The 19,199-nt window shown below is 34.5% G+C and overlaps 1 protein-coding gene across 1 annotated transcript in view; it reads left to right on the forward strand.

Annotated features, from left to right (window-relative positions):
- Positions 1 to 18,823, forward strand: part of LOC129229468 (uncharacterized) — a 55,513-nt gene extending 36,690 nt beyond the window's left edge. The window contains exons 3-4 of the mRNA XM_054863781.1: positions 10,242 to 10,856; positions 18,622 to 18,823. Coding sequence (XP_054719756.1) covers positions 10,242 to 10,856; positions 18,622 to 18,735 — 729 coding nt within the window. The 3' untranslated portion in view covers positions 18,736 to 18,823. The remainder of the gene's footprint in view (positions 1 to 10,241; positions 10,857 to 18,621) is intronic.
- The last annotated feature ends 376 nt before the right edge of the window (positions 18,824 to 19,199 follow it).

Here is a 19,199-nt window from a genome sequence, read left to right on the forward strand (position 1 = left end):
GGGCAAGGGGAGAGGCCGTCCTTGATTTTGCCGCTACTTTGAATTTAAACATGTTGAACTCTCCCCACTCCCCTCCCACCTTTCAAACAGCACATGGTCATGGTTGGCCAGACCTAACCTTTTCCAAAAATATTTGCAGCAACATTAGCTGGGATGTCAGCAATATCATATCAGCAAGTGATCATAATTATATTTTTATTAATATCGACAGCTCTTTTTCAACCTCACGGTTCATCCGCTATAAAACTTTATATACTACTATACCATTTGAAAAACTGCTCAAAGTTAAACTGCCACCAATAATTGCCCTACTTCCAACCCTGACCACATTTGATGATCTTGATCGATTCACAACAGCTCTCACACTCACTATACAGGACTGTGCAGAGCTAACTTTCAAGAAGAAAAATTTCGCCACACCTTCACCGGCAAAATGGTGGCATACAGGTTTGACTGTTCTAAAAAAGTGTGTCACTGCTACGAGACGCCGTCTCCAGCGCAACAGGGGTTCCTCACTGGAGAATCAGTTCAAAGTCATTTACAAAAAAGCACTAGCCAAATACAAACGAGCAATACGCCAAGCTAAAACCTCTTCCTGGAAAACCTTCTGCACACACAGCAAAAATGTGTTTGGCAAACCCTACAAAATCTGCTTCGGCAAAGCTTTCTCCCCAACTTATATGCATCAATCATCCGCCACTACTGATACCGAAGATTCTTTTTGTCAAAAGATCCTGAACCATTTTTACCCAGAAGACCAACCAGATCCTCCAGTCGATCCCCCTGTCCCACCCTCAACCTACACTCCTTTTACGAGGGAGGAGGTTGAACATGCAGTTCAGCTCCTCCCTCGCAAGAAAGCACCAGGTAAAGATGGCCTGGACTACATTATATGGACTGCTATTCATCGCACCTTCCCCAATTTCCTTAAAGACTACTTTAACGCCTGCCAAGCACTAGGAACTTTTCCAAAACCTCTCAAAGAGGGAGTATTGATACTTTTCCTGAAAGCAGGTAAGGATCCTTCCCTCTTTACCTCCTTTAGGCCAATAATTCTTCTGCCAGTGCTTTCAAAAATCTTTGAAAGAATCTTACTTTTCCGTCTCCAAAGCCACCTTTCCCTTAACAACCTCCACCACCCAAACCAATTTGCCTTCGTCCCGCGGCGTTCCGTTAATCATGCCTTGGCCGCACTATTTGCAAAAATAGAGGAAGGAATTGCAAGAGGGCATCAAATGGTGCTCATCTCCCTAGACATTGTTTCAGCTTTTGACAATCTTCCATGGGATAAGATCATGTATTACCTCACCGATTCCCACTGCGATGAGGGCATTTTAAATATATATCGCAGTTTCCTCTCTCACAGAAAAATTTTCATTCAAACAAGCACAGGCTCATGCTCTATCCAACAGAAAAAAGGTTGTCCGCAAGGTTCCTGTAGCGGACCGGAACTGTGGAATCTCGTCGTGGCTTCACTACTTCGAATTCCATGGCCAGATCACACCCACGTGCAGGCCTTTGCGGACGACATTGCAATTCTCGTTTCAACAAGGCGCACGCATGATCTGCAAACCTTTGCGCGCGACACTCTTTCACTAGTCAACACCTGGCTGCTCGAGCATGGCCTGACTGCTTCCAATTCCAAATCAGCATATATGCACCTTAAAGTCCCAAGGAATCTCAAAAGAGCCCCCACTCTTCTAATGGGAGACTTCCACATCATCAGAAAAAATAACTTAAAATATTTGGGGGTGGTACTCGACAATCGCCTAAAATGGACGGCTCACCTCGACTACCTAAAAACTAAATCAGTAACACTCCTTAGCAAATTTCAAAGATTAGCGGGGGGTAATTGGGGCATCAGTTTTCATCAAAGACGTCTACTTTACAAGGCGGTGGTCGAATCCTCCCTCATGCATGCAGCTGGCCTTTGGGGTAATTATCTAGGAGTACGTCTTGTAAATAAAATCCATTCTATCCAACGCCGTTTCCTTCTTGTTCTTACAGGTGCATATTCCACAACCTCACATCAAGCCCTTTACATACTATCTGGGATCCCCCCTTTGGAACTACTAATAAGGCAACATATGTGGTCCTTCAACATTCTAATCAAACAAAAACCAATTCATCTTGACGGAATCGAATTCCAAAGTACGCTCTTTGAAACTGACGCTCCAAAATGGTTCAAATGCTCCTACGAACAACTCGTAGACACTAGCTTCATCCATACTGAAGAGATCCATCCAAACCAACTTTTACCCCGCAGAATCTACACAGATGGTTCAAAAACCATGACTGGTGTGGGCTCCGCGTTTGTTTCCTTTTCGGGTAGCACAATTACAAGTTCCTCTTCGGTGAGACTTCGGGAGGGAAACTCTGTCTTCCAAGCAGAACTCTTGGCCATCAAAAATGCAATTGCTTATACGCAAAGCCTTCCTCAATACCCGTTCCAAATTTTCTCTGACAGCCTATCATCTCTATTGGCCCTCAAAAATTCTTTTAGCAAAAATCAATTAGTCCAAACAATTCAAAAACAGGTACTCAGCTCTACTAAAAATTTTAACATCTTTTGGGTTAAAGGCCATTCAAACAACAGAGGGAATGACGAAGCTGATCGTCTTGCCAAATTAGCGGCAGACACTACCGGACTTCAGGAAGACGCGAGTGTCCCATACCCCGCGTCACACCTCAAGAGGCTATTAACGACTCAGCTTTGTATGGATTGGCAATACCGATGGGACAACGCGGAGACGAGCAGAGGATTGCACGATATGCTACCAACAATCAAGCTCTACCCGCGCGTCTCACACCGTTGCCACACCATTTTCTCAACAGGTCACGGCCCATTTCCTTCATATTTGAATAGATTTAACATTATCGACTCTCCTCTCTGCTCTTGCGGAGAAATAGGGGACAGCCTCCATTACATCTTTGACTGCCCACTGACAGAAGCCCACCATCTCCGCTGTCCTCCGGGCACATCCCATCAACAACGCCTGAAGCAGGCACTTAAACTGCGGCATAGCACCGCGCGTCTTAACGCAATCTTCCATTCTTTATCAACCGAGGGTTACCTGTACCAGAGCTCAATCTAATTTCTTTTACCCATGCATTTTTATTTACCCACAGCTTTAGTATCTAATGGTTGCCTCTTTAGACATTCTGTCCTTCTGCATGTCTCCTATTACATTGTACAATCTAATGATTGTTGGCTTTGTTTTTGGTGAATGTAGCTGAGTGTATTGTCTGTTTGTGTCACTTTGTTGATTTGCTACCACTATTCAATGGTGTATAGCTGTGTACCCTGTGTAATGTGTGTATATATATATATCTATATCTATATGTATGTTTGTATATGTGTGTGTATGTTTTATTATCATTATTATTATTATTATTATTATTATTAATCTTTATGTGAGTTTAAAATTGTGTAAGCAAAATTCCTGTCTGTCGGAATATGATTTCATGTATTGCATGCATTATGTACGACATATACAATGTATCAACTCACCGATTAACACAGCTGTCTCCAGGGCCCCATCCAACCGTTTAAACCACACATAGTGGTAGGTACGGGGGACCCTGGAGTGTTATGTTATGTTATGTACTGGCTCTACATTTACTGTTGATAGTAGCTCTGTCTCTGAATCAACTGTCGATAGCAAATGAGTCGCTGACTTTACTGCTGAAGGCAACTCTAACTCTAAATTTTCTCTTGACGACAATTCTGTCCCTGAATTTGTTGTTGATGGCAACTTTGTTTCGGAATGTACTGTTAAAAACTTATGCAAAGCATTTCTTTGACTCTCGACAATTTCTATGTTCTTCTTCATTTTTTTCGTTTTTCTGCCACGCTTTGATATCTCTTCATTTTTTACTGTAAAGAAAGAAAGTTCTTTTTAAGTTTTTGAAAATAACATTTTCCCCCACAAATATTTATTCAACAATTATCCAAAGTCTCAACCTTGGAGGGAGGGTGGTAAAGGAGGTTACCTTGTTTAGCTCATGACCACTTTAAATGCGACATATTAATGTTTTACCAGCCCTTTTTATTTGACGCTTTTTTGACATTTTACACCCTGTAGTTAAATGTCAAAAAAGCAACAGCTTTTTAAAAATTAAATAAAAAATAATTATTTAATGAACAAAAACCCGACTGCGTAAAAACCGAAAAAAATAAAGAAAAAAACTATAAGCCCAGTAGCTTATAATGTTATTGAGTCCTACTGAATATTTACAACATTGAAATTGTTTCATAACCGATACACACATATGAGAAATCATAAATTCAAAACCAGAATAGAAGGATCAGCAGTCATTTTAAATTTTACGGGGTTCCTGGATTGGTCAAAAAGGAATGCTTGCTAGTAAATAAGAAAAACAAAGAACAGTTTGTAAACCTGGATTCTTCAATAGCCAAAACTTTGTCAGAGACTGATTCATTTTCTTTAATTATTGGTTTATTCACTTTTTTTTTAAACCTTGTAAAAAATATTAGTCTATTTCAATTGGTTTCGAGTTTCAGAAACAATTTAGACTTTTAAAGAGCCTATTCGTAGGAGCAAGTGACAAACAGAAGGAAAAGAAGCAAAATAAATCAAAGGAAATTTGTGTTGTTGACTATTTATATGAATCAGAAAAAATAAAATGGGGCCATTCCGCGGTTACTCTTGTTACATTTATAATGTTTTTTTTTTTAGTTTTACATTTAAATTTTTAAGATCCTTTATGTAAAATCTTCAACTTTTTTGCCAAATAAAAAGAAAAAGGCCTGCTTTTCCTTTCTATACAAGAAAAACATGATTAAATGTTTTAATTTTTTTGAATAATTCATCTGAAGCATGGTTACTCTTGTTACCTGAAAAGGACATGAGTTTGTAATGTCATACGAAAATATTTTTTAAAATCTAAACTATATAACAAAGTTATGAAATTTTATGCTTTTTTAAGAGAAGAAGGATTTATTTATTAAATGACAATAATTTCCAACATTTAAATTTTCAATTAACATTTAATAGTAGAAAAATTCTCAGTTACTCTTGTTACAAATTATTGGTTACTCTTGTTACCCATAAATTCTAAAATTTGATTAGTAGTTTTAAAGTATATAAGTAAAAATAATATGCTTTTACTAGCATATTTATTTAATTTCTTGAAAACAAAAATGATTTCTTGAATTAACAACAGTGGGATAACTTAGTTTATTTTAATATTTTCTCCCTTTTGTACGGAGTTTGATCGGGGACTTTTGGCCATTTCCAGTTGCTCCTTGCTGGAATCATCACATTTACAGAGTATGAGTCCTTGACTTTGCTGGTTATTTCACCTGGGAAAAATTTGTTTTCATATTCAGCCAATACCCATTCACTGATCTTGTAATCATCATCCTCTTTTGTCTTTAGATCCTAATGAGGAGTCACTATTCGGCCCTCAGGTTTTCCATTCATTACTGAAAAGTAGTGCATTTTTTTTATCCCCTTTATCGGAAAACTATGAGCAAAAATTGATTTTATGTCTAAAAAGTTATTCCTTTCAATAATTTGTTTGGGCTCCAGGTTTATGCCAATTTTTGTTGACAGACTTGCTTTGATAAACTCCAAAGCATTGCATACTATATAACGTTGATTTTTAGTGCTAAGCCAAACACCTCGTTTTGCAGCAGCTCCTATTCCGTCTACTGGGCCCTTGCCATGTGATGCGGCGAAAAAGTACCATGCAATAATAACATTATGCTTTCCTTGCAAATTTTTTAAAGAGGACATCACATACTGGTTTTTGAATTGAGATGCAGGCCCATCAGACCACACATCTACAACTTCATGGCTTGGACATTTTTAACACATACGCAATCAGTTTCTTTACTATGTGTCAAGTCATCTGACACTAGGATTAGTGGATGTATTTGCCATCATAATAAAGAGCTGATGTAAAAAGGCTAATTTGTGACAGGTCCCAGTGCGCAGTTTGAATTTTGTCCCGAAACATTCGCTTGTGGTTTCGGAAAAATCAATTTGTATGAGTGCCTGTTTCGTGTCAAATTCTTCAGACAAGGCCCTCTCTTGCAGCACTGTAATTTTCAGCTTGGTTTCTTTTTATGTAGCAATGTTCCATAAAGTTCAAAAGTTGGGAGTATACATAATCATGCAAATCTTTTGTAGTTCCCTCTTGAAGAACTTTGTATGTTCTTTCTTTTCCATCAGTCTTCCATTTATACCAAGAAACAGCATCCTCCTCATGTTTCTTGAGGTCATGTCAACAAAACTTTGAGGAAAGCTTTTTCAAAATTGCACTGATTACATTTTTTGAGCCAGCAATCTTCTGTTGCAGTTTCAGAGATCAGTTTGTTTGGAAAATCATGTGTAGGGAGTTGCTCTATGAAGTTACTTAAGGAGTTTATGGAATTAATATAATTTTCATGATTCTTACACATACAAACGTTATATGGCAGCTTAACTGTTGAGTAAAACATGTTTGGTTCGAAATTCCGCAAATTTACTCTTTCCTATTGAAACTGACAGATTATTTTTTAAGAAGATAGCATGAGCTTCTTTTAATGAAGTAAATACATGTCGCTTTTGTTTTGTCAGTTTTTCACCATTATTATGAATCAGTATGACATCTTTCTTTCCAGGAGCAATTCTGCTTATATCGTCTTGCTCATAAAAACTTTTCAACGATTTCCTTAAGGCTCTCTGTCAGGACATCCGACTCTAAATTTGTGAATAAGCATTATTCTCAGTTGCATTTATGAATAACTAGCTTACTACCCGGTGTTGCCCGGGTGCTTCTCAATGCAACGTATCTTTTAGATAATTAAATGGATGAATTCTACCTAAATGACAGTAAAAAAACTGCATTCACACCACTCTAGGCTCAAATTTTCAGAAGACTGTAAATAGCACAGAAAGTTGAGCATTTGCAGAAAAAATAGCATCAAGTAAAAAAGGAAAATCATGAGGTATGTTATCGGGGTTCTGTCAACGATATTCTTTGGTTCTGTCGTGTCCTCTGGCACGTTGTCTGCGGTTGAATCAGACGGGCGGTACATTTGTCTTGCATATCTTGTGGGACAACCTTTTACGTGGTGCTTCGAATACGAAAACCGTTGTGCTGCCTTTGAACGGTTTGTATACCTCAAGACATTTAGCATGATGCTATAGTACACTTCACATACATTTGATTCTGAAAAAAAATCTTTGAATGTCTCCCTAGGAAGAGTCGTTAGTAAAATTCAGTGGCTTTTATCAGTTACAAATATATGCAAAATATGGCACCGTTACAATATTTTCAGATATGAAAATCATCGTCAATTGCCCAAAAACTAAACAGATAATCCACTGTACAGAAAATAAGGAATTCGGTCATTGTTATTAATAGCCGTTAACATTACGGATTTTCTGGCGGTGTTTTTACTTTCAAGTTTTCATGTGTAGGTAGACTCATTTTATAAGTTTTTGTAAGTGTTCAGGTATGTAAACAAATTCCGTAGAAAACGTTCACTTAGTAGAAATAACTTCACAAAATGTGTCTGTTTGCCCTTTCCTTCGCGATTTAGTAGCATACCATGGAGTAAAATTAGATAAGTGTAAGTTGCATAAAAAGACGTACATCAACTAAATTTTATTTTCTTATATTTATGTCAAATTTCTATTTTCGTAGGTAAAAATGACAGTTAGACAGTAATATTGGTGTCTTGCAACAATTCAAAATTTGTCTAGATTATAATTTTATTTCACATTTTTAAAACCTCACACTTGCCGTGAATGTTGTACATAACTCAAACTGATGCAGGTAAGAGCACTTATTTAAGTTTGCTGCTCTAAAGTATTCCTTTAAGAATATCGAAATTTTAATTTACAGAGGCACAATCATCATGAAGGGTAGAAATGGTTAAACTGAATAATAGTTACCATATATATAGTTACAGATATTATTTTAAGTTACACATAAAGCATTAAAAATGGAGTACGTGGACGCAAACTTATGGAACGAACTATATAAAACCCGTCAATTGAACTGCCTTATAGAGAAAAAAATAGGCGTGCACATTTTGGTGACTATCCGCGTCATTTTTTTAAAATTATTTGCACGTCTTGAAATTAAAAGAAAGAAAAAAACCGTCTTGTTTCTACTTACAACTGTATAATAGACAATTCTTTTGTTTATGTTTTACAAAAGCTTGTTGCACATTCTGCTCTCCATATCCACAGCTTAAAAACGAAGGAAATATATTTCCACGTTTAGAAACGTAATCCAAATACTAAAAAGTTAAATTATTCAAAGTTTTCTAACTCGTAAATTTAACTCAAATCTTGCTCCTAAATACAATTCTTAGTCCCCCTTCCAGCAGCAAAATGAAATACATTTTTGAGTGAACCCAATCTTAAGCATGCAGCATAAAGCTGTCTATATGGGAAAAATAGGTAAATTTCACATGCATTTAAAGTACTTAATCGCCTGCCCTTCTGACTTATTGATCGTGATACAGAACTTCCAGTGAGAAGTCTCACTGGAGATTTTAATTTCTTGAAGTTTAAAGAATAATGTATTGCGAGTAGTGGTTATACAAATTGTTTCACCTTATCCCTCCACTGTGAACAGAGTTGCTTCTATAACACTGATACATATCCATTTTTATCTTACAGCATTTTTTCAATGACGGTTGAATTACTTAGTGGTAGTTACAAACACTAATATTTTTTGATTGTTTACAATAAAAGTTATCGAACTAAAAGTCTTGTAATTGGAAATGGAGCTTTGCTCAACTAATTTCACGATGAAGACTAAAACGAAAGAACTTTATAATGTGGCGTAATATTTCATCATGCCCATTTCAGTAGCAATCTCTTTCATGTCAAAAGTTGCCTCGTACCCGCTAACTGGTTTAAAATTATTGCTTGTCAGTGAAGATGCTCCATCAGGTGTACTATTGCTTCAAGCGTTAAAGTAATGTAAAATTTTAACCAATTGAGAAATTTGTTTACATAAAAAATGGAGACATTTTATGCATTTTAAAAGTTTAAATTAACATTTCTTTACATTTTTTCAAACTTTAAACTTTTACCCTTCCAAAACTATGAATTCCGCCGCATTAAATTTCCGTGTGGTTTTGGGTCTAAAGGTGCACAGCCTTTTATTTTACCACACATTAGCAATCCTAGTATGGTAGTTTATGTACATATAATGAGCCCCATGATTATCCCCCCCCCTTGAAAGATAAATTCAATGCATGCTACTATGCACAAAAATGATTATTTTGCAATTCATTAGCCATATTAGTATTTTTACCCCTGATCTTTGATAACCTGGAGCGATTTCTGTGAAACTTAGGTGAATCGAATTAGGTAAATCATAGAATAGTATAAATAAAATATACATATTGATTTGTTTAAGAATAATACAATATTAAATTAAATTTCTGTTTCAAGGATGTCGTTTTAATATAAGTTTAATATTGTAATCCTAAAACTGTTGAAGATTGTACTTCGATAATGAATGCATTTTTAATACTTAACTCATTTTGGTATTTTCTGTGCTGTTTATGTAGATAATAAAGATCAAAATTTGTGTTAAATATTGTTACGGTATTATTATTTGTAAACTTATTAAAAAAAAAACATTCATGAAGGGGGAGCCCTCAGACCCCCCGTAATAGGCAGTTTTTAGGTATTTGGAATAACGATATCAAATCGCTTAAATATTATAATTTAAGCTAGGTTTATGTTGTTAGAAAAATCAAAAGCTTAAAATTCAAATCAAACATAGATTTTGAAACTGGCATAGTTAAAATGTACAACATTTATACATGTAATTTTTTCCTTAAGCACGCATGCATGGTTGTGGTGGTGGGGGGGGGGGCTGAAAATATTTTCGGTCTTGAACTCTTTACCAAACTTGCACCCATGTTCTGAAGTCTTAAATCGTGAAGTCTGTTGTTCTCTTCAGTCTAATAATTTTGATTTTCTTCTTTCTGATGCTTCCTCTGCACAGTCCTTTTTTTTTTGCTGAATATGACTCATCCATTCTAATCAACCTAAAATATAATGATTGAACTTAATTCTTTGAGCTTTCCTAGGATCTGAACTATAAATGGGATAGTCCACTCACATTCCTTTGCTTCTCACTGCCTCATATGTAATTTTGCTCAACATGTAATTTTCATTGGTGATTTTCTTACTTTAATATTTTTTAACATGATAGTTATAAGTGACTTATTCTTTATGTTATGCATTGTTTTACAGAGTGTGGAACAACTCAAACAATGGAGGAAGTATATCCCCAGGGCAGATAGAGATTTAACGATGAATGATCGTGTGTGTGAACTGCATTTTCTTGAAGAAGATGTAATTAAATATTTTGAGACTGAAATTACTGATGGCACATTATTTAGATTAGAAAGAGGACGGTATACTTTAGTACAAGATGCAGTGCCTTTGATTTATCCATGCCTTCCGAATTATTTGTCAAAAATTGCAGAAAAGAGGAGAAAAATGAAACAAAAGTGTAGCATTGATCATGATCTGAAAAGAAACCAAAGGATAAAAAATTCTTTTAATTCTATGAAAAATGTTGCAGTTAATGTTGAGGAGCCTCTGGAAACTTTAAGCATTGATAGAAATCTAAACAGCAATCAAAAAACGAACTCTTTCGATTCTGTTGAAAATTTTGAACCTTATGTTCATGAGACTCCAAAAACATTTACATATGCTGAATTGACAGAAAATATTGATTGTATAGTAAGGCCTAACATTTTGTGGGGTATTACTTGCCATGAACTGTTTGTTATGTGTGCTTTATGGAATGCTGAAGGTGAACTCCAGCTGAAGATGATTATAGACAAAAATTTGGATGTAAAGGTAAGTTTTTTTGGCCAAGAATCTATAAATGTAACAACAAAGCAATGTTTAAATTAATGTTCATGAAAAAATCAGTTTAGCGAGTTATCAATCTCATGGGGATTGGAAAACCAAGAATTGTTCATTTTTGTACTGGTTTGTTACTGTGTATCTTTTTGCTAGCTCCCAGATCACTAAACAAAAGTTTTTGAGTTAAAAATTATGTACTCTTTTTTGCATTTTCATCAAATTAAATTTTGTTTTTCATTTTTCAATCTTAACTCAAAGCTTTTAAATGATAGTATTCATAATAAATCAGTACTAGATTGTTCTTTTAAGTGCAGCAGTTATCCAAACCATGAAACTAGCAAAAGTGCACGATAATGCGTTTCTTTTTTGATTATGAAACATATTTGAATTATACTGCAGTGAAACTTCAGTAACTAGATTTATATTTTTCTTATGGTTGGCCAAATGCGAATTTCAATGGGCGAAATCCTCTCAAACTTGTAACAGATTTGCAGAAACCTCTATAAGTCGACATCCAATTGCTATTGGAGACTTAATTTTTACTGTCAACATTCTTTCATATTGACCTCTTCTCGTAATTTTACAATGAGGTTACTCAATCCTTTTCTGGAAAGCTTGTTTTGAGAATTCCATCCCTTATCCAGGGGAGTTAGCCACAGCTATCTGTGCTGATAGTGCAATTTGAAGGATAGAATAAATGTACCCATGGAAGTTCTTTAGAGAAAAAAGGCAGCATGTCATGTTTTGCACAAGCTGTTAACATGTTGTGAGCAGTACTTTTTATCTTTAACTCTGACATATCTGTCTGAGAAGGAGCTTTTCCACTTCCAATGAGTTTATGACGCTTTGGGATACTCAGCCCTAGTACATGCTTGCACTCCCTTTAATTGCCCCGTTGTAACCTTCACTCCTTTATTTGCATTCAGTTCCATGTTGGAAATCCTAGCTTTAATTTAATTAGCTAGTGCAGCTGCAGTTCCTTTATGTATTGGTACAAATTAAATGAAATCTTCTCTCATTTTAAATTTGCCATCAATATATCGGACGCATAGAAAATTCGTCAGTTCTAGTATCTGTAGTTCTACCTGCTTAATTTAGTAAAGAAATTTGCTTTTAATGCGATTTCAAGATTTTACATTATCTCCTATAATTTGATTAGTTCGTTCTCGACGACTGAACTTTTATATAATTCGTTCCCACCAGATGAAGAGATGTGCTCCTGCAAACTATATCTCCAAACTTGGCTCAATACCGAATTAGTGATCTAAAATTTCCATCATTGTGTTTTGGATTTTTCAATGAAATAGGGCTGCAGTCATCAGAACCTCTGAGTGCAATTTTCTGCCTACCTCAAAAAATGATAGAATCACGCTTGCTAGCATTCATCTATTTTTCTGTACTAAATGTCTTCTCCTACTCTTTCAAAATTTTTTAGAAAGTTGTCAGCAGAAATTGCTGCCTGTCTGTGATAATTTGTTTTTTCATGATGTGAAAAAATATCCAATGCATCTTCCTGTATGTAAATGGGCATGTTACGAGATTCAAAAGACACTGATAATTCCCTTTGCAGACTTCTCATATATCACAAAAAAGACACAAACTTTACATCGAGCTTATTTTGCAACATCTGAGTACAACAGCCAAGAAAGCTTTTTCTTGGCTGTTATAAGACTCACTGGGCAACCAAGGATTTTTCATTTGCTCTCAAAAAAATATCCGAGACATAAAGGTGTAAACTTATGTCATTTTTGTTAACTTACGCTGCATGAGAAGTTACATTATTTTTCTATATGTAGCATATATGACTCGTTATAAGTACTCAAATAGTAATGGGCAGGTTTGTCTTGTAATGTTAGGGTTTGTAATAGATATTCTACATAGGGTGGCAACAAATCAGGGAAAAGTCAGGGAACTTTATTGATCAGGGAAAAATCAGGGAATTTCGAAAAAATAATAAAAATTCAGGGAAAATTGATCAAATGAAGAATTTTTTTTTTTTTTTTTTTTGCTTTGCAAAGTTAAGCACCCTTTTTCCCTATTCATTTTCCACCAATTATTTGTTAAAAAAAAGTAATATTAGTGAGGTGTGATTATGCACTGACACATGTTTGCGCAATTTTTCCCCCTTAAGGTCAAAGTATTGAATCTTAAGTTATTAACCACAGGATGAATTTCTGAAGCTTCTTTGTCTGTAAAGTTTTTTATTTTACGTAGTTTGAATTTTTCTGCTAGGCATTTCATGCTATGTAAAATAAACAACCCAACAGGCAAAGAGGAAGTTGCCATTAAAGACTTTGCTCCATTGCCTTTACTCATTGTCTTGAAGTAGCTAGCGTACTGTAATCACGATTTCAAGATTTTTTTTTTTTTTTTACAATTGATACTGCTAAGAGCTTAAAAGGTATTTTACTTGGCGTTTTCGATTTAATTGCTAAAATTGAATGTTAAATGAAAATCAACTTTGTTTTTTGTCATCTTATTATTCGCTGTCGCTTTAGATTATACAAAGTTTTTTTTTTATTTTTTATATAATTTTATTTTCAGACTTTAAAGTTCTTTTATTTTAAAACCAAGTTATATACTATAAAGTTTGAAATTAATTATTGTTTTTTTACATTTCAATGTTTGTTAAAAAATATTTTTTTTCGACTAATAATGAAATCTTTTGAAATTGAGTTGTGTACATAAGTAAATATTTTTACTATTTTTTAATAGTTAAAATGCTGTATTCCTTTGTTAAAACCTAAGTTCTGGATTAGGGAATAGCACAATATGACCTTTTGTTTAAAGGTTCCAATTTGTTTTTACATAAATATGCCCATTATTTATGTAAGCAAAACTGCATTACTTCTATACTTCCACAATTACTTGTTATTCTCACAGCAACAATTATGCTGCTTGAAAATTCAGTCCAAAATTATTTCCAAATAAACTTTTTTAGTTTTATGATGATTAGATATTTCTTTACAAGTGGTTTTAACAATTTCTTAGAATTCTTATGTTAACAGGATACTGAAAGTAAAGCATTTGTTTTAGATTTCCTATACTATTTCTGGGTAGATAATTTAATATACTATTTTTACTAAAAAAAAGCTTATTTTCAAAACATGGTTTTTTTAATTAACAGCTTAAAATGTTTTAAACACTGCATTTTATTTAATATGCAATGGTTTTCAGGTAGGGTAAAGGAAGAAAACCATTATCCATGGTAAGCTAAATCAGGGAAAGTCAGTGAACTTAATCAGGGAAAAGTCGGGGAACTTTTTTTGCCGTTCCTGTCGCCCCCCTGTTCCAGGAATACCATCAGTGGATTTTCCAAATACATAGCATCTTTCAAGAACACTCCCATCTCATTTTTTTGAAGCATAAAATTTTATCTACTATGTAGTCTAGTATGCTAATAGTGAACTAGGTGTGTGTGTGATTACTTATGGTTATAATACAAAAAACAAAACTGAGCATTGTTTGTGCTACGAGTTTCGAATTGTTAGCCAGTAAATTAGCCAAAGACTAACTTTAACCGATTTAAATGTATTTTTTTTCAGTAGGGACATTTACTCAGAGAACCAAGTATAATTTTATAGAACATTTAATGCAAGCACTTGCAAGATGCAGCATACACTTGCTGAATTCCATGTGTGACAGACATGACATAAGACAACTTTTTTGCTGATTTTAAAATGGTAAATATTTATTGATCAGGAAAAAAATGCCATGGGTTGATGTAGATATATGCCTAAATAATAAAAAACACTAAAATTTTAGTTTAAGCGAAAATACTTTCAATTTTATGAGATAAATGTGCCGTGGCAGACATGACAAAATTGCGACATAGATTTTGAGTGACCATATATTATTACAATTTGCTCTTAATTGGTATGCATTTCAAGTCTAGAATTTTTTGGGAATGAAGATCTGATTTGGATCTCTCAAGCAGGAAGAAAAATATTAAAAAATTTATGAGTTGTAAATTATCATAAATATATCAGCGTGACAGACATGACAAGGTTTTGTGACAGACAATGACGCGTGTACAATTTTATACAAATCTTTGTATTTTTTCTTTAACATCATCTTTTAAAACTTTTCCCCACTAATTAGTGGTTACATCATGATTAAACATTAAAAGGTTACATTATATGACAGAAAACAAAAATTGAAATTTTTTTTAAAACCTGTAAAACCACCTGGAACTGACCAGTGTGGGAGCTATAACATTTCCTATTATTTGTTCCTTTGCATACCATACAACATGCTCTTCCAGTTCAAACTTAACCAAATCATTTATTTTGGTTGGTATTAAACATTTTACTTTATATTGATTGGAGCAGTTTGTGTTACTACTCCTTGAAAAACATCATTGTCGTACTGCACATTAACCCATTGGCCACATTGCAAATTTGTATCGATCTTGTTTGGATAGATGTAGTTTTTGGTACTCTCACCAGTGTTGAAATTGAAGAGAGTACCCTTTTTACATTTTGAAGTCAGGCTGTAGAAAACTTTGCCAGGAGCACAAGATCAAAAACAATGCAAATTTCTTGTTCCAGGCATTGTTTTGATTTCTTGCCATGTCAGTTCCAGGTCTGCTTTCATGCTTTGTATTTCCTCTTGAGGTTTGTATATTATATTAATCTCGGGGCATATTTTCTGTGCAGCTTCAGAAAACTCCTGTGATGTTTTTGGATCTATACTTCTCGCTCGAGTAGCATCTCAGACTTGAAGCTTAATAGTCCCTCCCAATACCATCAACACAGCCTTTCCCATGCGATGTGACTGAGAAATTCCAGATTGTCGGGAACTTACTTTGTGTTATTGAATATAATGTGTACTTTTGTTTGAAGTGCTGAGATGTTCCATCAGATTGGAATTCAATCTCTTGCACTTCAAACTGGGAATGATTCTCCTTGAACTTGTCAATAACCAAATTGTTGAAACAGCATATTTGTCGTGAGTACTGTAATCAGATATTACAGCATATGGCTCTGAAGAAACAGCGTCAGAATTAAATTCACGAAAATAAACCATTGTAGTGTATAGGGTTGTGGAAGTATTCTGCTAATGAGCTAACTGGATCTTGTCCTGATAACTAAGAGAGTAATTCTCACTAAAGTCAGTTTGAATCAGAAATTTTCCTGTCGATAGATTTTTCTTTGAATTTGTAAAAACTTCCGATTGGGTGCGTTTCACAAACACGTGACACAAGAAGTACCTACTGCAGTTGTTTCTCCATTGAATTTATCACATCATTCAAAATTCCATCTCTTTTGCTTTGAACGACACCTCCTTCCTCTGATTTAATCCATTGTCGAAAAGAAATTTCAGATTCTAATTTATTTTCTGAAATATTTTCAGTAAACTTATTATAAAGTTTTAGATCTTTACAATTGTCACATGTTTGGAGAGTACAACTCTTACTATTGTCATCGCAAACAATCATGCGAACAAAATCTGTCGTAGATCTAGGAAAAAATAGAAAACGATTCTAACAGTAACCGTACATTTTCGTCGTAAATGCACAAACACATATTCGCTGGCGTCTCAGAACGTAAACAAATATGTTTGGGTCTTAACTTTGCAAACTTGCTGAATCCAATTTTGGCTACAGGATGTTCTTCTAGGAAAAGTTTGTAGGCTTCTCGAAGGGGAAACTGGAGGTATCTCTTTTGGATTTTTAGTTTCCCTCTATCATCCCTCAAAATTAGAAAATCTCAAACTCCGGGAGCTTGACTCGATATGCTGTCATTAGCATAAAACAAAGCAACAGCTTCTTTAGTGGCATCATCAATAGTATTATTGCTGTGTGACCGTTTTGGTTTGGTACTTTTGGTGAATATTGAACCGCAAGTTTTTGGACGACTGCTGCACACTTCCTCGGACTGGCAGGAAGATTTCTTTTAGCATGTGATACAGCTTTTCCAAATGCCCTTGAATTTTTAAATGCTTTTGTAGGACTAATTGGCTGATGTTCTGCTTCTTTTAATTTAGCTCTACTTAACATGATTAATGCATTTTTTTTCTTGATGCAGAATCTTTTCCTACACACTTTCGTTTTCATCTTCTTGCGTAGGGCTTGCTTCTGAGCTGCTACTTTTTGTTTATATTGGTCATACATTCCATTTTTTTAAAGCTTCATTCGCCTTTCCTTCTGTTGTGCTGCTGCAGTTTTAGCCATTGATATCTAAAAAATACAAAATAATTTTGAGAATCAATGCTCAATTTATTAAAGTTTGACTCATATTTCCTAATTAATATTTTTTTTCTAATTAAAATTTATTATTTTAAACTTCTTAAAAATAAACAATTACATTACATGCTATTAAATAAGATTTTATTTTGTATAATTTGAGAAAAAATATCAAATGCTTACCTTTGCTACTGAAGTTCTTGAACTAATCACTCAATCCTTATGCATCTGCCACTAAAAAATTGATACCAATATCTGCAATCTATGCTTACGTTCAACGAGCACGACCGGTAGCGCCCGGTTGGTTAATCACGTGACAGCAATGACGTCAGCAGTTACTAACCGGTTGTTCACGAACCAATGCTTTATCGAACGCTTTCGATTGATCACCGGTTACTTGGGCAGACAAACAACACGCGGGCTGTTTTTCTGCACCAATTTAAAATTACTTATAATTGGTCAAAAATGTCACGTGGTTCCCTCAACAAACCAATCAACCAGCTTAAGTTGTGGTTGATCGGTAGATCAACCAGTGAGGCTCATAGAACACATCAGAAGCAACCAGTTAACCGGTAGCTCTCAAGAACGTTGTGGTTAGCAACCGGATACTCACCAGTCGACCAGTGAGGTTCGTCGAACGCAAGCTATCACATGTATAATAGTGTTCTGAATAAAAATATGCTGAGTTGAGTTGTACAAAGTGCTGTTGCCATACAGACCAGGCTAAATAATAATACTTTAAGGCAAAGTTTCTTGAAAAACTTATTGTGACGAACATGACTGGTGTGACAGACATGACAAAGTTTAATGGTACATATTTCGCTCAAATTAAAAAAAAAAATTTTTCAAATTTTTTATGAGCTGTTTCTTTTGACATACATAAAGAGAAAATAAAGTATTAATAAGTTTTATCCAGCAGATTTTGCTCAAAATAAAAAAAACACCATGTTTTTGTGACAGACATGACATGAAGACTAATATCAAGTTTAGGGGGAGGGGGGAGAAAATAAATAAATGGTTTCCAGTTTCTCTATAGGGATTTTTAAGAAAAAGGTGAACCATCCTTTCAAATAAGTATGCTTGTTTTAAAAACCAATGGATATTTGTATGTTTCCAAGGGCATGGAACTAGAGATTTCATGTTTCTATGTTAGTCTTGGAGCAATCAGTTGTAAAAAATTATTTATACAACTAGTGTATAAAATGTTGTTATTTTCCTAAATTTGACTTATTTTCTACCAAAAGAAACAAAAAAAAAAAAAAAAAAGTTGAAATTTTAAAATTGATTGTTGCATTTCCATGCAGTGGTCAATTCGACCACTTAAGATAAATTGCACTTATATACTGATATTTTTTTTTGCCCTTTGGAATTTTCAACAAATGTTTGAGGATCAGGGATTTTCTTTTTTCTGAGAAAATTTCGACAAATGTTTTGTTCGCCAATAAATTTGCCACATCAAAATTTTATTCACTGAATTTACGATTTTATTGGATTCGGCATTGTGGCTAATGCTTAGCAGTCCCTGACTGAGTGTTAGTTTTTAATGCAGTCATAAATTTCTTTTTGCAGATTTGTATGAAGGGTGAAACCAGTGTCTTGAAACATGGACTGACTTGTATTGAAGATATTTCTGCTTTGCTATCTAAGATTAATGGAGATATAATTACTGATTCTACAAGTTAGCAAGTGGTAAGCTTGCTCTATACAGTTTCAGCCCCCCCCCCCTTTTGTATAAATGTGCCTAAAAAATAAAGGGAAACATTGAAGAACTGTTCTCTGCTGAACCTTAATAGTTGCTTTTTTTATTGTTAATCTATACACAAACAGAATAGAAATAGTAAATAGTTTTCCCCTCCTTATGTACCGATAAACATGGTTGTAAATGTCTAAAATGCTGTATAGTAGGGATGCAACGAATAGTAATTTGGCCGAATACCGAATATTCGGCCATAGTCAAGGCCGAATATTCGGCTATTCGGCCGCCGAATAGTTAACTTGTTTTTGTCTAAAAACAAAGCACAGTTTGTATTGAAAGCACATTTGTGTGCATTAAACAGCTTAAAATACTATATCACACAAGAAAAAAAATGTTTTGGAGTGAATTAATTATTTTTTGAAAGCATTAGTATTATCTTTAACAATATTCG

Source organism: Uloborus diversus, chromosome 9 (assembly GCF_026930045.1).
Source record: "Uloborus diversus isolate 005 chromosome 9, Udiv.v.3.1, whole genome shotgun sequence".
Lineage (NCBI taxonomy): Eukaryota > Metazoa > Arthropoda > Arachnida > Araneae > Uloboridae > Uloborus > Uloborus diversus.